Below are 19,495 nucleotides of genomic sequence, written 5' to 3'. Positions count from 1 at the left end.
ACGCACCCGCCAATACGCTCGGCTTGGTTTGGCTTTGCTTTGGTTTGGTATTCGGTTTTCGGTTGGGTTTTCTGTTTTCTGTTTTCAGCAAATCGACTGTGTTTGCATCGTCCGGCAATGCGTGTGGCCACTTGCCGCTTGCCACAAAGCATAAGAGTGCGATAACTACACTTGAAGAAAGCTCGAGCGACCGCAAGGCATTCAACTATGAATTAGTTAATTATTGTTAAATATATATGCATGAAATAAATGTTGTCCTTTGAGTTGCACGACATGAGAAACTAAATTAAGACTTGCAGCAATTAAGACAGAGCAGCATACTAAGACCCTAACCAATCCACCAAAAATCCATCCAAAAAATTAAAACTAATTCTTGGTTGTACTTAACTCAAAAGCTAGTGTGAAAAAAAATAATTAAAATATATTTCCTATTTTATGAATTTTAAAATGTTATAAAAAAAATTACGTATGCGTATTTTGTGTGTTGCCCCAATAAGTAGGCAACGAAATATTGCAGTGTGGCAGGGCACTTGAGTAGTAAAGCCAGCAGCAGCTTAATGTGCCAACAGAATGCAGACGCAAGTCGACAACCCGATTAGCTTTAATTAGCTCCAACTGGACAGCAGCAGCAGCAGCAAAGAGTGCGTTACACAATGAACACGCAACAAAGGCCAAAGGCTATGGCCATGGCTACGGCTGCGGCAACGCAACGCAACGCAACCGAAATCAATTATTACGCGCCTTGAGTATGGCTAAGGCGTGGAGCGGCGCAGCGACTGCTTGCGTCAGCTGCTGGGTGGCAATCAATTCCATGGCCTAGGCATGCCCACTGATTAATGAATCAACAGCTGGCAACAGCAGCGCCCCCAAGTCAAAGCCAAAGTCGAAGTCGAAGCAAAAATATTGCATATAAGCCAGCTTAAGCTTAAGCCTGACAGCCTGTTTAGCGCTGAAAGCAGCAGTTGCAACAGCAGCAGCAGCAGCAGCAGCAGCTGGCTGACTTTTAGCATCCCTCGGGTGCAGTTGCTGCTGCTGCTAGTGCTTGCCACATGGCTCTTAAATTGCAATTCAGTTAGTTGGCAGCTACGAACTGGGAGCCTCAAATCCATTGTGCACACTCAGCTGGGCCAGTGGGAGAGAGCGAGCGAGCGAGCGAGCACTGGAGCTGCAGAGCAATAATTAGCAGCAACTGGGGAGAGATCGGGGTGGAGATGTGGCATGTGGCATGTGCTGCGCTGCATCTGGGCACTGAGGGCACTGCAATTGCTGGGCGCCGAACTTAATTGAAACAAGCGCCAGCTGCAATTATTTTTCATTCTAATTTGAGTTGGGTCCGCTGTGGCCAGCAACGCCTCCACATGCCACACCCACTTTACACGCCGGCTGGGTTACATTACACGCCATGCCACATGCCACGCTTCTAATTCGTAGCCTCGTTCAGGTTTGCGCGTTGCCTGTATTCAATTTCATTTTGTTGCAAGCTCGAATTGAAATTCAATTGGCAACAGCAGCAGCAACTAAAAAAAAAAAAGAAAGGCCAGCAACAACATTTGCTGTTGCTCTTACGCTAACAGCAGCAACAAGAGCAACATGCAAGTGCTCTGGTCGAGCACAGCAATTGCCACGCCCCGCCGCCTTTGCTTTTAGGTCATTGGTATGCGACGAGTGTCATGTTGTCCGCCATTTGGCAGCATGGTTACAATTACTGTAGTTTTGCCGCTTTATGCAATTTTCGCGTTTAATTAGCTGCAGCCTCATGCGGCCGGCTCCGGCTCCAGCTCCATGGCACTTTATTTTTTTTCGTCCCACTGCCCAATGCCCACTGCTTTTTTGGTCATATGCCAGACGTCTGTTAACTCTGTCTCTCTCCCATGTCCCCACCCAACCAACATATGTATCTGTTGTGTATGTTTGTTCGTCTGCCATGTCGCAGTCCATCAACACCTTTTCATTTAACCCCACACTGGGGTCCGCCTGTCCGTCTGTCTCTGTCTCTGCGTCAGGCCGCAAAAATTCAATTGCCGCACGCTCTGTTGCACAATGAACTGTTGCGAATATGAATGCAGCATGCGTATGCGTATGCGATTGCGATTGCGATTGCACTGGCGTTGATGCTCCTGCCGATTGCCCCGGGGGCAAGCCAACAATTCCCCACTCACTAGTATGTAGTGCAAAAAGTGCAAAGTGGCAAGTGGCAAGCGGAGAGAGCAACGATGGTATGGTAGGGGGCGGGGCAGAGAGGCAGGCATCAAACAGTTTCCACTTCAGTTATGTAAAATTCTAATTGATTTTTTTTCAGCTCACATACCTCAGGCATCTCCGATAAGCAAACAGCAACGTGAGCTACGTGGCGAGGTGCAAAATAATAAAGAGTGCAAAGCAAATGTTGTTAAGTATTCGAAGCTGAAACATTATCAATTTATAGCGAAAACTATACGAGATTGATTGCATATCTGAGTAATCCTTGAAACAAATTTTTGGCCTGAGTTATAGTAAATAAAAATAAAAGCATTTATTATTTGTAAAGCTACATTCAACAAATGGATAAATAAAGCAATATATATACTTATATCTGTCAATATTAATTCAATTATTTAAATAGCTTTAATTCATTTAAAATGGCTGAGTTTCTTAATAAATAGTCGACATTAATAAAATAAATAAATAAAATTATTGCAACGTTTTAATTTTAGCTTCTAGCTTAACATCTGCGTATTCCATATTAAAAAATCAAATTAACGAATTACATTTATTTTTTAATAATTGTAATATGTTTGATAAATTATTAAATTGCTTAAAGCTTTACCATTTCAGAACGAAATCTCACCAATTAAAATAATCTTCAATTAGATTTCATTTGCCAAACAAATCGAACTAGTAGTAGTTTCAGAACTTTCACAATTTTGTTTGATTCAATGCATTTTTCGAGAACAGACTTATGAACTATATGCGCAGCTTGTTGCAATGCATATTTGATTACCTATAAATATTATGCAGACAACTTGTTTCACTCGTCACTTGCTTGTTTACTCCCCAAGAGTTTACACACGACTGACCTGCTTGGGGCCTCGCTTGCTAACCTGAGTGTCCAGCCTCACGCACATTGATCTCAGTACAATAACAATGGTGAGGCAGCCAGCCAGCCTCTAAGGGAGCTTATGCTTGTCATCAACCCATCAGAGATCGTTCGACTGTAGGTCGCTGCTTTGCTGTGTGGGTGGCTTGGGTGCGAGAGTTTTGATTCGGCTGAAGGCAGACCAAGCGTGGGCATGAACTGATTTATGAGCAATTATGTCCAAGGCACAGGGGTGCAATTTTATGTTGAGCATTGTATTTGAAGCATTAAATATTTGTTTGTACATTTGTAGCATAGAAAACTATAATAATATAATAAATAGTTTGTATTTTACTACATTAAAGTAGAATAAGAAAAATTGTATTTTGATAAATTTTGTTCAATGCAGACCTAAATTCCATTACGAATACCAAAGCAATTTGAATGCAAAATCATTTAGTTGAGTAATTATTTGTTAGCAGACCCATAGTGCAATGCAAATAATCTCTTAGAAATTGTAACTACATAAAGCTCCGATTACCTGCTTATGATTCGCAGAAGACCCTACAAGACTTTAATGAAGGCTTGGGTAACTTATCCAAGATGAACTAGAAGATATTTGCACTTGAACATCAAAAAGGGCAGGAAGGAGAACACCGGAAATCCGTTGGCTAAGCAATCTTGAATTACCATTTATTATTCACTTTTTTTTAATGATTTTCTTAACAATTTTTATTTTAATACACGTTTGCTTATTGCGTCTCGTTAATCGCTACTCGCCACTAGACTCTGAACTCGGATGCAGAGGCAAAATGCCAACAAGATGTTAAATAAATTGACTTTGATTTTTGCTGCTTAAGAAATTTGTGCGGACTTGGGGCATGCAACAATTTTGTATGCGCCATTGCGCAACAGCTGGACAGGCAGGAGCAGCCACCAGCAACCTGCCACCGGACTGAGGGCAAATACGAAAATGCAGCGAACTGTGCCGATTGCAAAAGTGCAATCTATAAATATATCTGAAAATGGGAAAAATCTCATAAAACTTAAGAGCGTGAATGCTGCTTGGCTCGCTGGCTGGCTGGCTGACTGACAAGCTGTGGCTTGAAAGGGGGCGTGGTTTGTGTGTGTGTCTTGGTAGCTCGTCAATGTCATCATTGGTGTGTGCCAAGCGAACGAATCTTTGGCAAACTCTCATGTAGAGAGGCTCTATACACAACAGTTCAGTTGAGTTCAGTCCACGCAGGCAGGCAGTCAGTCAGGCATTGGGGCACGTGCAACGTAGGTGCATGTGTATGCATGATGTGTGTGTGTGTGTGTGTGTCTTGTGCCTAGCAATTGACATGAGGCTACGTTTGCTTTCCAACTGATCAATTCAACGAGCCGTGGATTATCAAAAACTTGCTACCAACTAACCAACCAACTCTCTCTCTCTCTCTTTCTCACTCTCTGTCTCACTCTCTGTCTCACTCTCTGTCTGTTGCCCACTCTCACTTGCTGTGTGTTCGGTTAGACAATATTTGTGGATGATTGCATGCTTGTGCAAACGGCTTTCATGTACGTGAACAGCAAATTTATTTGCACGAACTGCAATGGATGCTGACTACCCCCCAAGCCAACACCCCCTCTCCCACTCCCTCTCCCTCTTTTGGCTGTGACAGAGCTTAAGCTGCAGCCATAGACCGTTTCTATTTAGAAATTTGCCTGCGCTGTGCATTGGAAGCAGGATTTGCAGCTTGGCGTTGGCGCTGTCAAAGTTTGCAAGCGTTTTTCCCTTTTTCTATTTTTTTGTCCCCCAAATGTTCCTCGTCGTCGTCGTCGTCTGATGTGCCCCATAAAAGTCTGCTGCATAAACCAATTTCGCATTTGCTTGCAACTGTGTGTTTGTGTGTGGGTGATTTGGCAACGTTGCTAGTTGCTGCAATTGCAAGAGCGGACGCGTGTGCGAGGTTTTGGGCGATTGCTGTTTGTGGTTGCTGCGGCTGCGGTAACTATGAGCAGTGAGCGGAAGGCGGATGGGGGTGTGGCCAGGATTATGCAGAGGTTGTGAGTTTCCACTGTCAACGCAGCAGCCGAACTCTGCTGCCGCCGCTGCTGCTGTTGCATGCAACTCTTGCATTGCAATCGAATTCGTTTGCAGCACAAAATCGTCGCTGATAACGTAAACCGCTTTGATTTTTATTTAACTGCACATTTCGCTTTCGGTGGGCGGACATACAAGCACCCAACAATCACACCCATCCCCACCAACCCCAACCACACTCCACCCACTTGCTGCTGCTGCTGCTGCTGCTGCTGCCTGGTTTTAGTTCTATTGACGTTTAATGGCAACTTGTGGAGGGATTTTTGCTTGCGCTGCTCGAAGCGCTGCGGTTTACGTTTATTTTGTTGTTGCTGTTGTTGTTGCTGTTTTCTCTGTTGCTCTTTTTCTGTTTTTCCGTGTTTTTTTCTGCTTGCTGTCAGTTTGGCAATTTCACAATTTTTCGCAACCAGTTTGCCATTTTGCCGTCCGTATTCCATTTTACCAATTCACGTATTTTTCTTCTGCTCGTTTTTTTACGTATTTATGTATGCGCTGCTCAGTTGCCGTTGAAATTGATAATTTTCCAAAAATTGCCAGAGCAAATGTTGTGACACGCCTCCTCCCCCGACTACACACACGCCCACTGATTTACAGAAAAAAAAAAAAAGAAGGAATTTGTACAAATTGTCGCTTTATGGAGTCAATGCGCGTGCTTTCGCTGATCCTGTTCAACTGCATATTGGCATTGGCATTGGCTCGTCCTGCTTTTTGTTTTTTGTTGTTAATATAGTTGAATGGCAGACGAAGGCGAAATCTAACCCTCTGTCTGTCCGAGTGTATCTGATCCAAGCACCGGGACTTTGCTTCTTTTATTAGCTGCTGTCATTTTGGATTAGAGCCCCTCCACTCCACTCTATACGCAAACGAACTAGTGCAGTACTAATTTTAACTAGCTTTAATTCTTCTATTGTAATTGACCAGGTGAGCTCGCTGAAGTCGGCAGGGCCTAGGCCGAATGCACCAATGAGATAAATATTTCTATGCCTAAAGCTTTAAATGATTGGTTGTCTTATTTAATTTTATTAACTACCTGCCTATTTATATTATTTGTTTAAACACTAAAATGTAAAATAATAATAAAAAATAATTTTCATCCAGCTGTAAATGTAACCACTTTTTGATACTTTGGAAATTATTTTTATTTTCAGAAGTCAAAAATGCAAAGCTACAATAAAATGGTAAATGAACTACTAATTTTTATTTTGGTGCAAGCAAATAATAAATAATAATAAATTCAATAATAAAAAGAAAAACTAACAGAAATATTTTTTGCTGTAATTACTTTAAGATAATTAAATTTTTGCATCTCACGAGATTATGTTAAAGTCGAATATTTATATTTTTATATGTTTTTGTCTGTCGTCCAGTAAATTTATTAAAGCAGCATAATTATATAGCGTACAATTGAAATACAATAATATCAAATATCGCAAGCAAATCATTTCGTTAACTTTTACAACTAAATGAACAAATTGATGCTCTTTTTATGAAACACATAATAAATGTAGAACTGTAACATTTTGCATATTATATTTCTCAATAATAAAAGTAAATATTTGATGGACAACTGATTTCCAATGAAAAGCTGTATCTGTCTCTATCTATGTGCAGACAGATTAAATGAACAAAAATATATAGAAACCCTTTTATGCATGTTTACTATATGTACGCAATTTGATTAAAATGTACACAGCAGGCAAACTTACAACAGAACACCAATAAAAAACAAATATTTTATGCACTTTAAATTGTGCAATTTATGCATATGTATGCCTTCTATACTATTTGCTTACAAAATGGCCTAAAAATTGAATATTTGCTTGTGATTTTTTGTTGTTGTTGCTTTAAAACAAGGCACAAAAGGCCGTTGAGAGCGAAAAAACTGTTGCTTCTCTCTTGGCCAGGCCAGACCAGGCCAGGCCAATAAAATTTATGGGAAAATTGTGTGCGCTTCACGTATTTGTTTAGCGCTTTGCTGCTTTTTATTTTTATTGAAATTTATGATTTCTTACAAAAAAGTTTATGTTGTTGTTCGCTCTTCTTTTTCTTTTTTTGCAGTTGGTAAAAAGTGCGTGGGCATGTGTATAAGTGTGAGTGCGTCTGTGTGTGTGTGTGTGTGTGTGCATAAAATAAACCTCAAATACTCGTAAAATGCCAAACACCAAGCTCAACCTGCGAGCCCTACGCCAATATTTCAACCCCAAGCTATAGCTTGTGCCCTTTTTCGCTAGTCTAGCCCCTCACACACACACACACACACGTGGTTTTACTGTTGCCCGCTGGCTCCACTACGAAGCACTCAGGCAGCAGACCCAATGCGCGTGAATTATTTAATTCGAATAAATATTGAAAACTCAATTTTTTATGATGTTTTCTTGTTGGTTTATTGCGCTTTTGTGGCGTTTTAATATCGCATAACCTTGCAACGTCTGTCTGACTGTTTGGCTGTTTGCCTCTGTGTGCGTGTGTGTGTGTGTGTGTGTTCGGTAAGTGTGAATGTGTTTATATTGAGCACATATTCACCCTTACATGTATATATAAATACATATATACACTTGCAGCTGCATACTTCAGTTGAGCATGCGGGCACTCCATACAGACAAAAAAATATAAATACATATATATAAGAGTTCTAACCGATAGATGATGGGTGATTGGATATAGATGTACAGCTGAAACGGCATTAGCTACAAAGCTAAAATGTTTACCAAAAGTCTATGGCAAATATCTAAGATACTTCACAACATCAGATTTGAGATATAAAAATTACATTATACAATTATTTAAATACTTATAGTTGGTGTAAAATATAAAATTTTAATCACAACGAACCGAATATTAAATTAAATTTTTTATTTTCCTATCTAAGGCGAATTATTTTTAACAGGGGTGCCACAGTAATCTGCATATACTTTAGTCTTAGATCTCTGTAGAGTAGAAAAAGAATATTTAGTTACGGTAATTTATGGTTTTAAGGCAATTATTTCTCATTTAACCAAACCAAAGCTGATTTTGGGTGTCTTGTGGCTTGATGTGAAATTCTGTGGAAACCCCAATATATAAACTTTGAATAGACAAATCCTCTTTTGAAAACAGAACTGGGGAATGGCGAATCTCCCTAGTAGATTAGACAAAAGCATATTTTCTATCATAATTTAGCCACCTGCATATGTGTGCTTGTTTGCTTATTTGATTTTAAACAATTGCTAATCGGCTTAAGTTTGCTTTGCAGTGCAAAAATCGAACATATTTAAAGCCGACCTAAGCTTTTAAAGAGCATTTAACTAATAAACATTTACTTATACTTATAACATAAACACAAATTTAGAGTTGTATATTGAAAACACACTCAAGCTGAAGCTCAGGCTTTTAAAACAACATTTAGTCAATCAGCATATTGATTTATTTTAATAACTCAACGTAAACGCACCTTTAGATTTATTGCTTTACCTAAACAAATTTGCTCTGCAACTTGAATATTCCACTTTTGTTGGCACCACTGCACTGATACATTCAATAATATTTCAGCCAGTAAATGAAGTCTACTTGACGTTTACTAATAACAGTTTTGTATGCCTACAGGGTAAGAGTGCACTCAACAGCAGTGCAGCTGTCTGAAAGAGAGGCAGCTAGGCTATTAGAGCATGTCCTGTTTGTATGTGCATCTGTGCACTCATCACTAATACATGTTTACTTATGCCACAGTGGAAGACCTTTTGGTGAAAAGGTTGCCACATTTTGCAACTTTTAAAATACATATTCTATAAATCAAATGAAAACTTTTAGTACCAATTAAACAGACGAATATTTCAAAAGAATAATGGAACTTAAGGAATAATAGAACTCTGTAGCTTGAAATATAAATACTATGAATACTTTAAATAGTCTGAAAGAGTTATATCTCAAATTGTACTTAAGTCTATTAAAAATCAATCAAATTGAATTTCACTTAGATTACCACAATCCAATCTACGAAATTATCACTCGAAGTTCTGCAGGCACTAGTGATTTCATTTGATAATTTCAGAAATTCGCAATAATGTCACTTGCAAAGAAAACATCTAAGAGTTGTAAGACATTTTGTAGTCTTGGACATAAATAGTATTCTGCCACTGTGCTTGGTACAACAACATTTTGCAACATTTTGCATGCAACCACTAAGCAGCAGAAGCAGCAGCTGAAAAAGCACGCAGCATTTTGTAGGTGTGTGTGTATGTGTGGGTGGGTGGGTGTGTATGTTGACCATAAGTCGACCGCACTTTCAAGCACACACAAACACAATGATTTAGCATGCAAAATAATCCCCAATAGAAGAAAATTGTGTAAAATTTGTGTTGGTTGCCACTGATTAAGGATGGCTTACTAGCTGCTTGACGGGCTGTTGGCCAGCAACAGACCCTCCCCAGGGGTAAATCCTTTGAAACAGCAAAAAATGTATAGACCCCAAACACCCGCCCAGCCAGCATCAAATATGTGCGAAATTTATCAGCAACGATACAGACTGAGGACAAACACAGTTGCAAAGGCAGACAAAAGGGACATATGGATATGCAAGGCAAGCGAGTTAGAAAATCGCAATAATAATTTTCCAGCTGAGCTTTGTGACACGTCCCACTGCTCTGCGGGGCTTTGCTTGCAAATATGTATGAATGAATGATTGTTTGTTGTATGCATTGGATAGTGGCCAGAGCATATGCTCTAAGATGCCAAGTGGACAATTGTTGAGCAGGACACAAAACACAGACATCAACAAGAATAGCAGCAGCAGCAGCAACAATAAAACCAGAGTTTGTTAAGCAGGAATGTGGCCAGGATACAGAGACACAAAGATAGAGAGCCTGGGTCACAAGTTGTGTGTTGTGCGAGTCAACAAGAAATTTCGCTTGCCTAATGAAAATTGATTATGGTACAACTGTGCGGTTATGTACATGTTCAATAAAGTGTTGCTTATATTTGCGTTTGGTATAATATTTGATTTGGATTAAAGTTTACAATGCATTTAAATTTACATTTACATTTACAGACATCATCTGGATTCACGCGTTAGGTACTTTCATTGCAGTTCAGGTCAACAGCTTTGCTTTGCTTCATCCATTCAGCGCCTTAACATTCAACGGGATGCAAGAAGCTCTGAATACGCTCGCCAATGCTGCTGCTATGGAAGCGACAACAATATTCAAATATATCCACATGGAAAGACTACTTTATGCTTAAACTTACCATATGTTTGCTCCCTTTGAGTTATTGCCCATCTTGGAGTACAGAAAGAGCAGCAACAGTGCCTGGCCAGCAAGGAACAGACCTTGCTTGCCGTACTCAGTGCTTGGTTTCATCGGCATGGTGATTGGGGACCAGCGGCGTTCGAGTGCTTCATTTTCTCTCTCATTACGCTCTGCATACCGTCTGGAAGCTTCTCTTCTTGGCATGTTTTGGCGGTCGTCCAATCTTTCCGCACGCTCTTCGCGCTCCTCACGCTCGTCTCTTCGTGTGATGTCGCTCTGCTCTCGGCGATTCTCACGTCGCACTTCGTTCCGCCTGGACTCTTCGGCTCGCCTGTTCAGTCGCTCAGATCTACGTTCTTCGGGCTGTGCGCGATCTTCACGAGGAACTTGCACCTCTCGTCGCATATTTACTCGCTCATCCATACGACGCAGCTCCTCTCGCTGCTCATTGCGATCTTGCTCTTGTCTGCGCTCAATATTTCGTACTTCACGTACTGCTTCCCTGCGAGAAATTTCGTCACGTACCATGCTGTCCCGATTATCCCTTCGCTCATCCACAGCTCGCTCTCGTCGGAGACTATCACGCTCCTCGCTACGACGCATGTTCTCACGATTCAGGCGCATATCAATGCGACTTTCCAGTTCTTCAATACGATTATCTTCAAATTGTCTACGAGAGATATCACGCTCGTCACGTCTCATCTGATGCTGCTCACGTCGTGTTTGATTTTCCTCGCGAGCTTCACGCATCCGTTCGTTGCGTGACTCATCGCGCTCTTCTCGTCGAACAACTTCGCGGCTTACACGCCTTTCTACTCGCTGCTCTTGATCGTCACGAGTTTCACGTTCCTGCCGGCGCTCCTCACCTTGCGACATGTCTCTTCTATTTTCCACACGGTCTTTATGGTCTTCTCTGCGGCTTTCCATACGGTTTTCATGACGTTCTCGGTTTTCTCCCCTTCGCGATGTAACTCGCTGCTCTCGCTCTTGCCTGCGAGACGTAACTCGTTGCTCTCGTGCTTCCATGCGGTTTTCCCAGGGGTCTTCGCGACCTTCTATTTCTTGCCTTTGTAAGGTTACTCGGTGCTCTCGTGCTGCCATACGCTTCTCCAAAGAGGCATCCCGATTTTCTCGTTCTTGACTGCGAGACGTAACTCGTTGCTCTCGGGCTTCCATTTCCAAACGGTCTTCACGACTCAACTCTTCTCGGCGGGACATTTCACGTTGCTCTCCTTCACGTTCTTCTTGACGGAACATTTCGCGTTGCTCTTGACGTCGTAAGATTTCAACGTTTCGTGAGTCGCTGCGATCTTCTCGAACTTGTCGACGAGACGCATCTTCTTCACGTCGAGACAGCTCATTTCGTCGCTCATCTACTCGTCGGACAGCACGTTCATCCTCCGGAATTTGCTCGCGGCGACGAACGTCCTTTGGCTCGCTAACCTGTCTATAGACCAAATGCTCATCGTATTCCTCCAAAGCAGCGCCACGATCTTCCATCATACGATGCCCCCGGTCTGCCGGGCATCCTGAGTCCCCTGGACGGCAGGACTGGTCATACACTGATTCCAAGCGAGCCAGTTGGGCGAATAGCAAAAGAATGCTAAGTGTTAGCCAGCGAGGATTCCGTTCCATATTCGTGGGATTGATACTTGTAGCAGAGATAGTTTGTACGCTTACGGTTAGTCGTTGGTGCCGCAAGCTGTAGAACTTGAATGAGGGTGCTAGACACTTTGTCTTGCTTTTATACTGATTGCTGAGGGTCTTAGCCTGAGCTTAGTATTGCGGACGCCCACGCTAACGATTTTTCACGGCGTATTGAATGGATTTCAATTTCCTTTTTTGATTGATTTAATTTCGCTTATCGCACATGTGCACCACTGCACTTTGCGTTGGCGCAGACGCCACAACTTCAGCCAAGTGTGCAAATTGAAGCCCGCATTAAAGTTATTCCATTTATTTATATTTTATCAATGAAATTCAATAACAAAATAAATGACGGCATGACGTCATTGTTGCAATGACAGTTTTAAGCTTCACGTTGCTTTTCATTATGTGCGTTGCAGGCTTAAAAGCAATCAATGTGGCAAGTGGCAACACATGTAACCCACTTATTTAGCCATCTGCTAAGGTCTGTGAGTGACGTCAGAAGCAAACGGAGCCCGGCAGCGTAGTCCCGACTCAGGCTCGAGTGCACAAGTGCGATAAGCGCGCTTCAATCAAAATCAAATTAAAGTGCAATGAGCAATATGTTGAGGCAGCGTAACGGACAGACCGCTGAAATAAATGAATAAGGATTGATGTCCTGATGCTCAGCTAGGCGTAAAATTGAGCACGGCCCGCGCCAAATGCGCTCCAACAGCAGTCGCTGGGCGCTATAAAAGGCAGTACTTGAAGCCAACACTGCTGCCAGTTTAACTTCAATCGAGGCTCCAAGCAGGCAGTCAGGCCTCGAGCCTTGCCGGAGCGGCCCGTCTGGGCTGAAAAGCCCTAAAGTAAGTCTAACTTTCTTTCACCATATCAATCTTAAGCTGAATCTTTTTCTTAGAGCTGCTCCGTTTACAAAACTACGCGTACTAAGCAATGATGACTACCCTACTAGCAAACAAATGTTATATTCTACAATTTGGATTAAAGTACAATGCATTACATAATTTAACCACAAGCTAAACGTTAGACATTCAGTACAGTTACGGTTGTAGCCAATAGGTCGTGTTTTTTTTTCTTTTTTTTTGTGAAGCCCGCCAGTTAACTGAGGTCTACGTTATAAACTATTGTTATATAAACTATATACTCTGCATCATAATAATCATAACGGTCAAATGCCGTAGTTAAATGTTGCTGTTGTTTGGGAACGTATTGTCAACTGTTTGAGAAACTAACTAAACTAACCAACATCTAACTAAATAACTAATTTGTTTATGCACACACAATATATATATACTTAACATACTTAGCAAAGTTATCAAACGTATGCCAATGCTATATAAACGATACAAGAAGCACATATGATATTATAAACAAAAAACAAAAACATGCAACATGTGTCCTGCCATGGGACGCATCTATGCAAAACATAAATATGTATTCTAAGCAATACACATACCTATGCAATACACATACCTATGCATACCTATACTCGTAAATTGCAAATAAAAAGTTAACTTATTCAAGTATTGAGCAAACAAAATAGTAAATATGCATTTTTACTTTAACCCTCGGAGTAGTGGTAAGCGGTGCTGAATTTATTTAAATTTAAAAAGAAAATCGGATATGTAAATTAGACTTAAATCGGTAGAAATGTGTGAGAAATAAAATAAAAGTGTACTGCTTCCATTAAGAGGACCTAGATATAAAATTTGGCAGCTCTACCTTGTACACTCTCCGAAATCTTATTGCTCATACAGATGGACGGACAGGGCTCAATCACAGTTTGTCTTGTCTAATCAAAAATATACATATATATACACTCTGTGGGGTCTGCCATGCTTCCTTTTTCCTATTCCAACTGTACGAATTAAAATGTCAAAGCGCATGAAAATTACATTATATTTGCACTGAGCGCGCACATGGATCCAAAAGTTTTAGTTTACAGCACTAATTAATGTTTGAATTTTTCCAACTAATTGCTTTTCGCTGCAACAAAGTTGAGTAACATGAGATACAAAGCATGTGCGTAATAAATAGATTTGAGTAACAAATTAACATGAAACTGCGCAGCTTCAATATAAGGTAAATTATATATAATTTCAATTACCTTTTCGTAATAACTGAGTGTTGAGTGAGCAATAGCAGCTTCATATAGTTATATAACGTATTGTTATTGTTACAGGACAGTTCAGGAGAATTAATATACTTACAATATATAAGTTAACGTAAGTTAACGCATCCGGTCAAGCATTCAGCATTCCTACGGCCATTCTGGATATGCCGTTGGGCAACATCGTTGCAGCGACTTTCTATGGGCAACATGATCCGCTTGCCGTGTCAACAGGTTTAGGTACTGTGGCTCGGCTACTTGTACTTAGCTTTTAGTCTGATTTAGTCTCAATTAATAACTGGCACCCCCAAAAAAATCGTAAGATCCGTAAGTGTTTAAATATTATCACTAAAAATTAATTTTAAATTGCTGCACAAGTAACAGCACAATTTAAATACAACAGTTAATTTTAGAAATAAAAACAAACCGTGTGAGTAGAGTGCTCGTTTTAAATATTTTTTTAATACAAATAAATAAGTTTGAATAATTCTTACATACAAAAAAGGTATTTGAAAATCGATCTTTGATATTTGTGTTCTCGTTTTTACAAGAATAATTCAGGCAATCTTATGAGTGTCAGTAAATTAGAAGATTAGCATCCGATATTGAGCAAATTTCTAATGAATTAAATAACCTAAGAGCAGAGCAAAGCACTGCTACATAGTCGAGTGAATAACTGGTGGTAAAAATTATAATCAAAATTAATATTGATGACGACAATTTAAAACTAATTGAGACTGCACGTTAATGCTGCACTCAATCATCAAAATTAGAAGAAGAGATTGAAATTTTTAAAGATGCCGAATGTCCCTTGATATAATGAAGTCAATCTCCGACTTTGAAGGAAAACACGAGACATATGTGTCTTGGCGGAAAGCCGCACACACAGGGTATAAAATGTTCGCGATATACATTTCTCGGCACGACCCAAAGACCAAAAACAGCAACTTGAACTTTGGCTCAAACAGCCGCGTCAAACCATGAACGCTTCCAATTTGCAAATAACTCTGCAAAAAGTCTGGAAGATGGAGCTCAACGAAATGAGCAACGTCAACAGAATATAGACAGCTCACAACAAGGCAACAGCCCCTACTATATCAAGCCCAAGGCTCAACATAATGGCCTGGCGTTCCCACGGCCACAGTGCACAGGCCACGAACAAGTTGATCCGTTAACCGTGCCAACGGTTTTGGGGACTGTGGCTAGGCTACTTTTAAGAATTAAATGTACTTAGCTTTTAGTCCAATTTGACCAATAAGCAAGAGCAGTCGCTCGTTTAAATAATTTGTATATATGCACATAATGCATAAGCACAATTAATAATAATAATAATAATAGTACATAAAGCAACAACAATGTTGCAGCGTGGCCTAATGATTTGTGCCAGACGAAATCCGATCTCATTTGATAACAGTGCCCGCCTTATAGCCGATTCAGCATGTCTCCCACGTTTGACCTATGTGCATACATTTACCTACATATATTTACCTACATATCATTCAGAATTGAGTTGGCATCTAACCTTTACTAACCAATAAACAACTGTGTTCTCAATTCCTAGCATCGCACCCAGCAGAAGCTATTACAGGATCTTTAGTCTTCAATAGTGCGCACCGAAGGATACCCTCTGATTCCAAGTACCAGTTGCGACGATGATTAAGTAGCCAGTTTATGTAGTGGATGCTAACTTTTCAAACAGGAAAAACATTTTGGTGACCCCGACGGCTCAAACAGAGCCTTGAAGTTGTCAACCAGGCGACAAACATCAATATATAAAGAACCCTTTCGCATAAATCCAAAGTCTGTTAATATTTTGACCAATTTATTGCTGCGAGCAGAAGCGTAGCGTAATAAATGACTTCCAACGGGTCAATAATAACAAATAAGATGATAACAATGGATGTTCAACATGAGATTGATGAGGAAATCCCAAAAATAATCAGAAACTTTAAGAAAGATTCTGATGAGAGAAAAGCAAAAGGCTCATACTTCAAAACGAAGATGTCAATGCATGGGACCGTTTTGAAGAAAACGACAACCAAATAATGAAGGTTGTCGGAGCTAACGGCAATGATGACTATCTGGCATCTGCCAAAGACCTAAAAGAAATCCTATGCAAAATACAAGTAGGTTCTTTAAGAGCAATGCAGATACACAGGAACAATCTCATAGCAAGAAGCCCGAAAGAAAACCTTCTGATGGTCAGCAATTAATTGTCGATGCAGGCCGAAAATTGGCAGCACTCTGACAGAACGGCACAAAGGCCAATGATGGAGTCATTAATAAAGAAATATTAATGATCTCAATGAAGTTAGCGGAAAATTAGCGCTAGATACGCAAGAGCTGCACTTCCATATTCATGAAGAATACAACAATCCAAGCGAAGGAGGCTATGACATTGAAGCCTACCTTACCTTGAAAAGAAAAGTGCAGTTGGCATTGCAAGCAAAGAGCTGCAATGAATCCAAAACAGACATAAATTTACCACGAATCAACATTCCAAGGCTTGATGGTGACATCCTTGAATGGAGTCAATTTTATGATCTGTTCTCATGTATGGTTCATGAAACAAAAATGCCTACAGTGCAAAAAATGTGTTACCTAAAAATTACAGTAACCGGCGAGGCTGAAAGATTGATTCAGCATATCGACATGAGAGCCGAAAATTACATTAATGCATGGGAAATATTGAATGATACGTACAATAATCCCAGGGAAGTGGCCGATACAGTTCGGAGCCGCTTTCTATAACAACAAACTGTAAATGACGATACCAAGTCATTAAAGGAGTTGTATATAACAACTATTGAATCCTTAGCTTCGTTAAAAGGATTAGGGATTGACATCTCAACATGGGATTCAATCTTAATTGCGATCATTCGCAATAAATTGGACATAAATAATAAAACATTGTATGAACAGTCATTAGGCAATTCAAAAGATATTCAGCCTCTTGACACAATGTTACAATGGATATGAATGCTGGGCACAACAAAAAGGTCAGGAAAAAAGGAGTCACAGGTAAATACATGCGACTCAGCAAGAAGAACTTGACCATCTTACGTCGAAGTAAATAAAATGAATAAAGCTCAACATACAACAGCTCACTCGTATCAAATAAAAACAACAAATGATCACAAAAAATTAAAACCAGAGTCCAAACTAATCGAATTAAATAATAGACAAGTGATCATAAACTCAGAAACAGATAAACAACATAACAACCCTTCCCCCCTCGCGCGTATGCGGCCTCACCCATGTCTAGTGAGTGCATCTCGTGTCCCTGATACTTACCTGTTGATTAATCTCGAGCATAGAATATATTTATATTTCAGGCCTGATCAGCCACCAAATAATAATTAATAAATAATTATATAAACGAAAAAATTTTTGTAAGTACATACAAAATTTTTATTAATACAAATATGTTTTCATATTATATTTTTATAGTGTAGCTTGCACACATATTGAGAACACACTGTACGCAGTGTACTTTATTAAACAACAACACTTTGTTGCTGCATAAATATTATTAAGACCACGATACTTTGTCGACAGCCCTTAGATCGACGCATTTCAAGTGCAAATGTAACAGGAACCTTTAGCAGGTGCAATTAAAGCCAAGTCAGCATTTCCATGCATTGACCGTGCTTAATATATATATGCATAACGCTCTGCGATAGATATACATTTAACAAAAAATATATGCATAAGGCTCTCGGCTTTAAGTTAAGACTTGAACATTCTAACCCCCTTTCATTATAATGATAATTATACTACACTATATATATTATTAAACATACTACACCAACTTTTATATACACCTTGACTAGAGCAGTGCTGCACTCATGCACTCACAAACACATGCACATAAAACAGCCCAAGTGTCTCTGTTTTCTCTGTAGCGTTAGCAGCGACGCCGCCGACTGCGTCGGCAGAGACATTTGTATGGAGCGTCAGCAAGCGCTACCCGCTGTCTATATTGAAATAACTCCTAAGTTATTTATCCGATTGTTTATTCTTTCATTCATTTATTTCAGATTTTTTTATATTTTTTAATTGTGGTGCAGTCCTTTTTCAATAATTACTTTCCTTATTATTTTTTATCGGACCCGCACTTTTCTCGCGATTTAGTCTGCTCTAAGATTTAATTAGTTCCTTAGAAATTTTATATATATCACACACTAATTCTTTTAGTTCTGTCACTCATTTTATTGCCTCATTTTTAAAAACAACAACACAAAATTTTAAAGATGATTTGTAATTAAAATGAGTAAAATTTTTAACAATTTTATTTAATGAAAACAATTTATAAATTTCTATTTTTTTTTTTTAAATTTAAACTATATTTAATTTATTTTATTTATGATTTCTATTAATTTTTTTAACTGAACACTCTACTCACATGCTTGTTATTATTTTTAGTATTAATTAAAAATATGCTGCTGTGGTTGCTGCTGTGGAAGCTGCTGCTGGTTTCATTAATGTTGTTTTTATTATTTTTCATTTTGTTTGCTGCGCTGGTTGGTTTTTATTTATCGGTTTGTGTTTTATATATGTATGTATATATGTTTATTTGCACAAATTATGTTGGTTGTTATTGTTTGCAACAATTAGAAAAATATACGTGTCCGAAAGTCATACGTTTACACTATTTATATATATATATATATATATATATATATATATATTGAACTATAGTCTTTAAATTGTGCTGTTAAAAAATTTAAAAAATAATTTAAAACACCAGTTATTTATTGAGTACTGTTTTCGTTCGATGATCAAATCAGACTAAAAAGCTAAGTAGAAAGAATTCTTAGATGTAGCGTCGCCCGAGTTCCTAAAACTGTAGCGGATCATGTTCGGCATGGAATGTCGCGGGCAAAAAAATGTTTCCACAATGGTCGTGAGATCCGCTGACCATGCACTTGACGGGAAGCAGTAACTTATATATAATTAAGTATACAATGCTTACTACATATGCACACATCGCTGTATATCGCATCGACTGCACTTTTGGTAACATAAAATAATAATAACACAACTACTTTTAGAATAAGGTACAAATGGTGTTGCCATTTATAAGTCTATCGAATTGACTTCATCATTAAATGTGCATTTTATTGATTATTAAATTATAATAATCTACAATAAATTAGGCACATTTTTATCAGGCTGTGCTACAAATAAATAATTGTCTTTAGTGATTTAAATACATTTCCAATGCTTTGAGCACAATTCGTCTTAAATTGTGTTGATGTTAAGATAACGCCAGTTTAGCTCTCATTCATTGGCCAATCCAAAGCTCACCCACGTCGAACGCGAACGCTGCGCTCTCTTTTAGCAGCAAGCAGAGCGACGCGCCGCTCTCTTTC

General features: G+C 39.3%; 1 protein-coding gene across 1 annotated transcript; it reads right to left on the bottom strand.

Moving 5' to 3' along the window:
• Positions 1-10,071: 10,071 nt before the first annotated feature.
• Positions 10,072-12,137, bottom strand: LOC108606879 (trichohyalin). The gene is made up of 2 exons (XM_017997403.1): positions 10,359-12,137; positions 10,072-10,293 (listed from the first exon to the last, which is right to left on the bottom strand). The coding sequence occupies exons 1-2, from the start codon at positions 11,993-11,995 to the stop codon at positions 10,242-10,244; spliced, it is 1,689 nt and encodes a 562-aa protein (XP_017852892.1). The 5' UTR covers positions 11,996-12,137; the 3' UTR covers positions 10,072-10,241.
• Positions 12,138-19,495: the final 7,358 nt, after the last annotated feature.

The sequence above is a fragment of the Drosophila busckii genome, chromosome X, assembly GCF_011750605.1.
Source record: "Drosophila busckii strain San Diego stock center, stock number 13000-0081.31 chromosome X, ASM1175060v1, whole genome shotgun sequence".
Lineage (NCBI taxonomy): Eukaryota > Metazoa > Arthropoda > Insecta > Diptera > Drosophilidae > Drosophila > Drosophila busckii.
Note: the sequence above shows the minus strand (reverse complement) of the source record. Positions and strands in the feature narration are given on the sequence as shown.

What these genes read in the sequence shown, in the direction of transcription:
- LOC108606879 (XM_017997403.1), bottom strand. Translation starts at nt 11,995, where the DNA reads ATGGAACGGAATCCTCGCTGGCTAACACTTAGCATTCTTTTGCTATTC. An exon ending in TCAAAGGGAGCAAACATATG is followed by an intron (nt 10,294 to 10,358) that starts GTAAGTTTAAGC and finishes TCGCTTCCATAG; the next exon opens with CAGCAGCATTGGCGAGCGTA.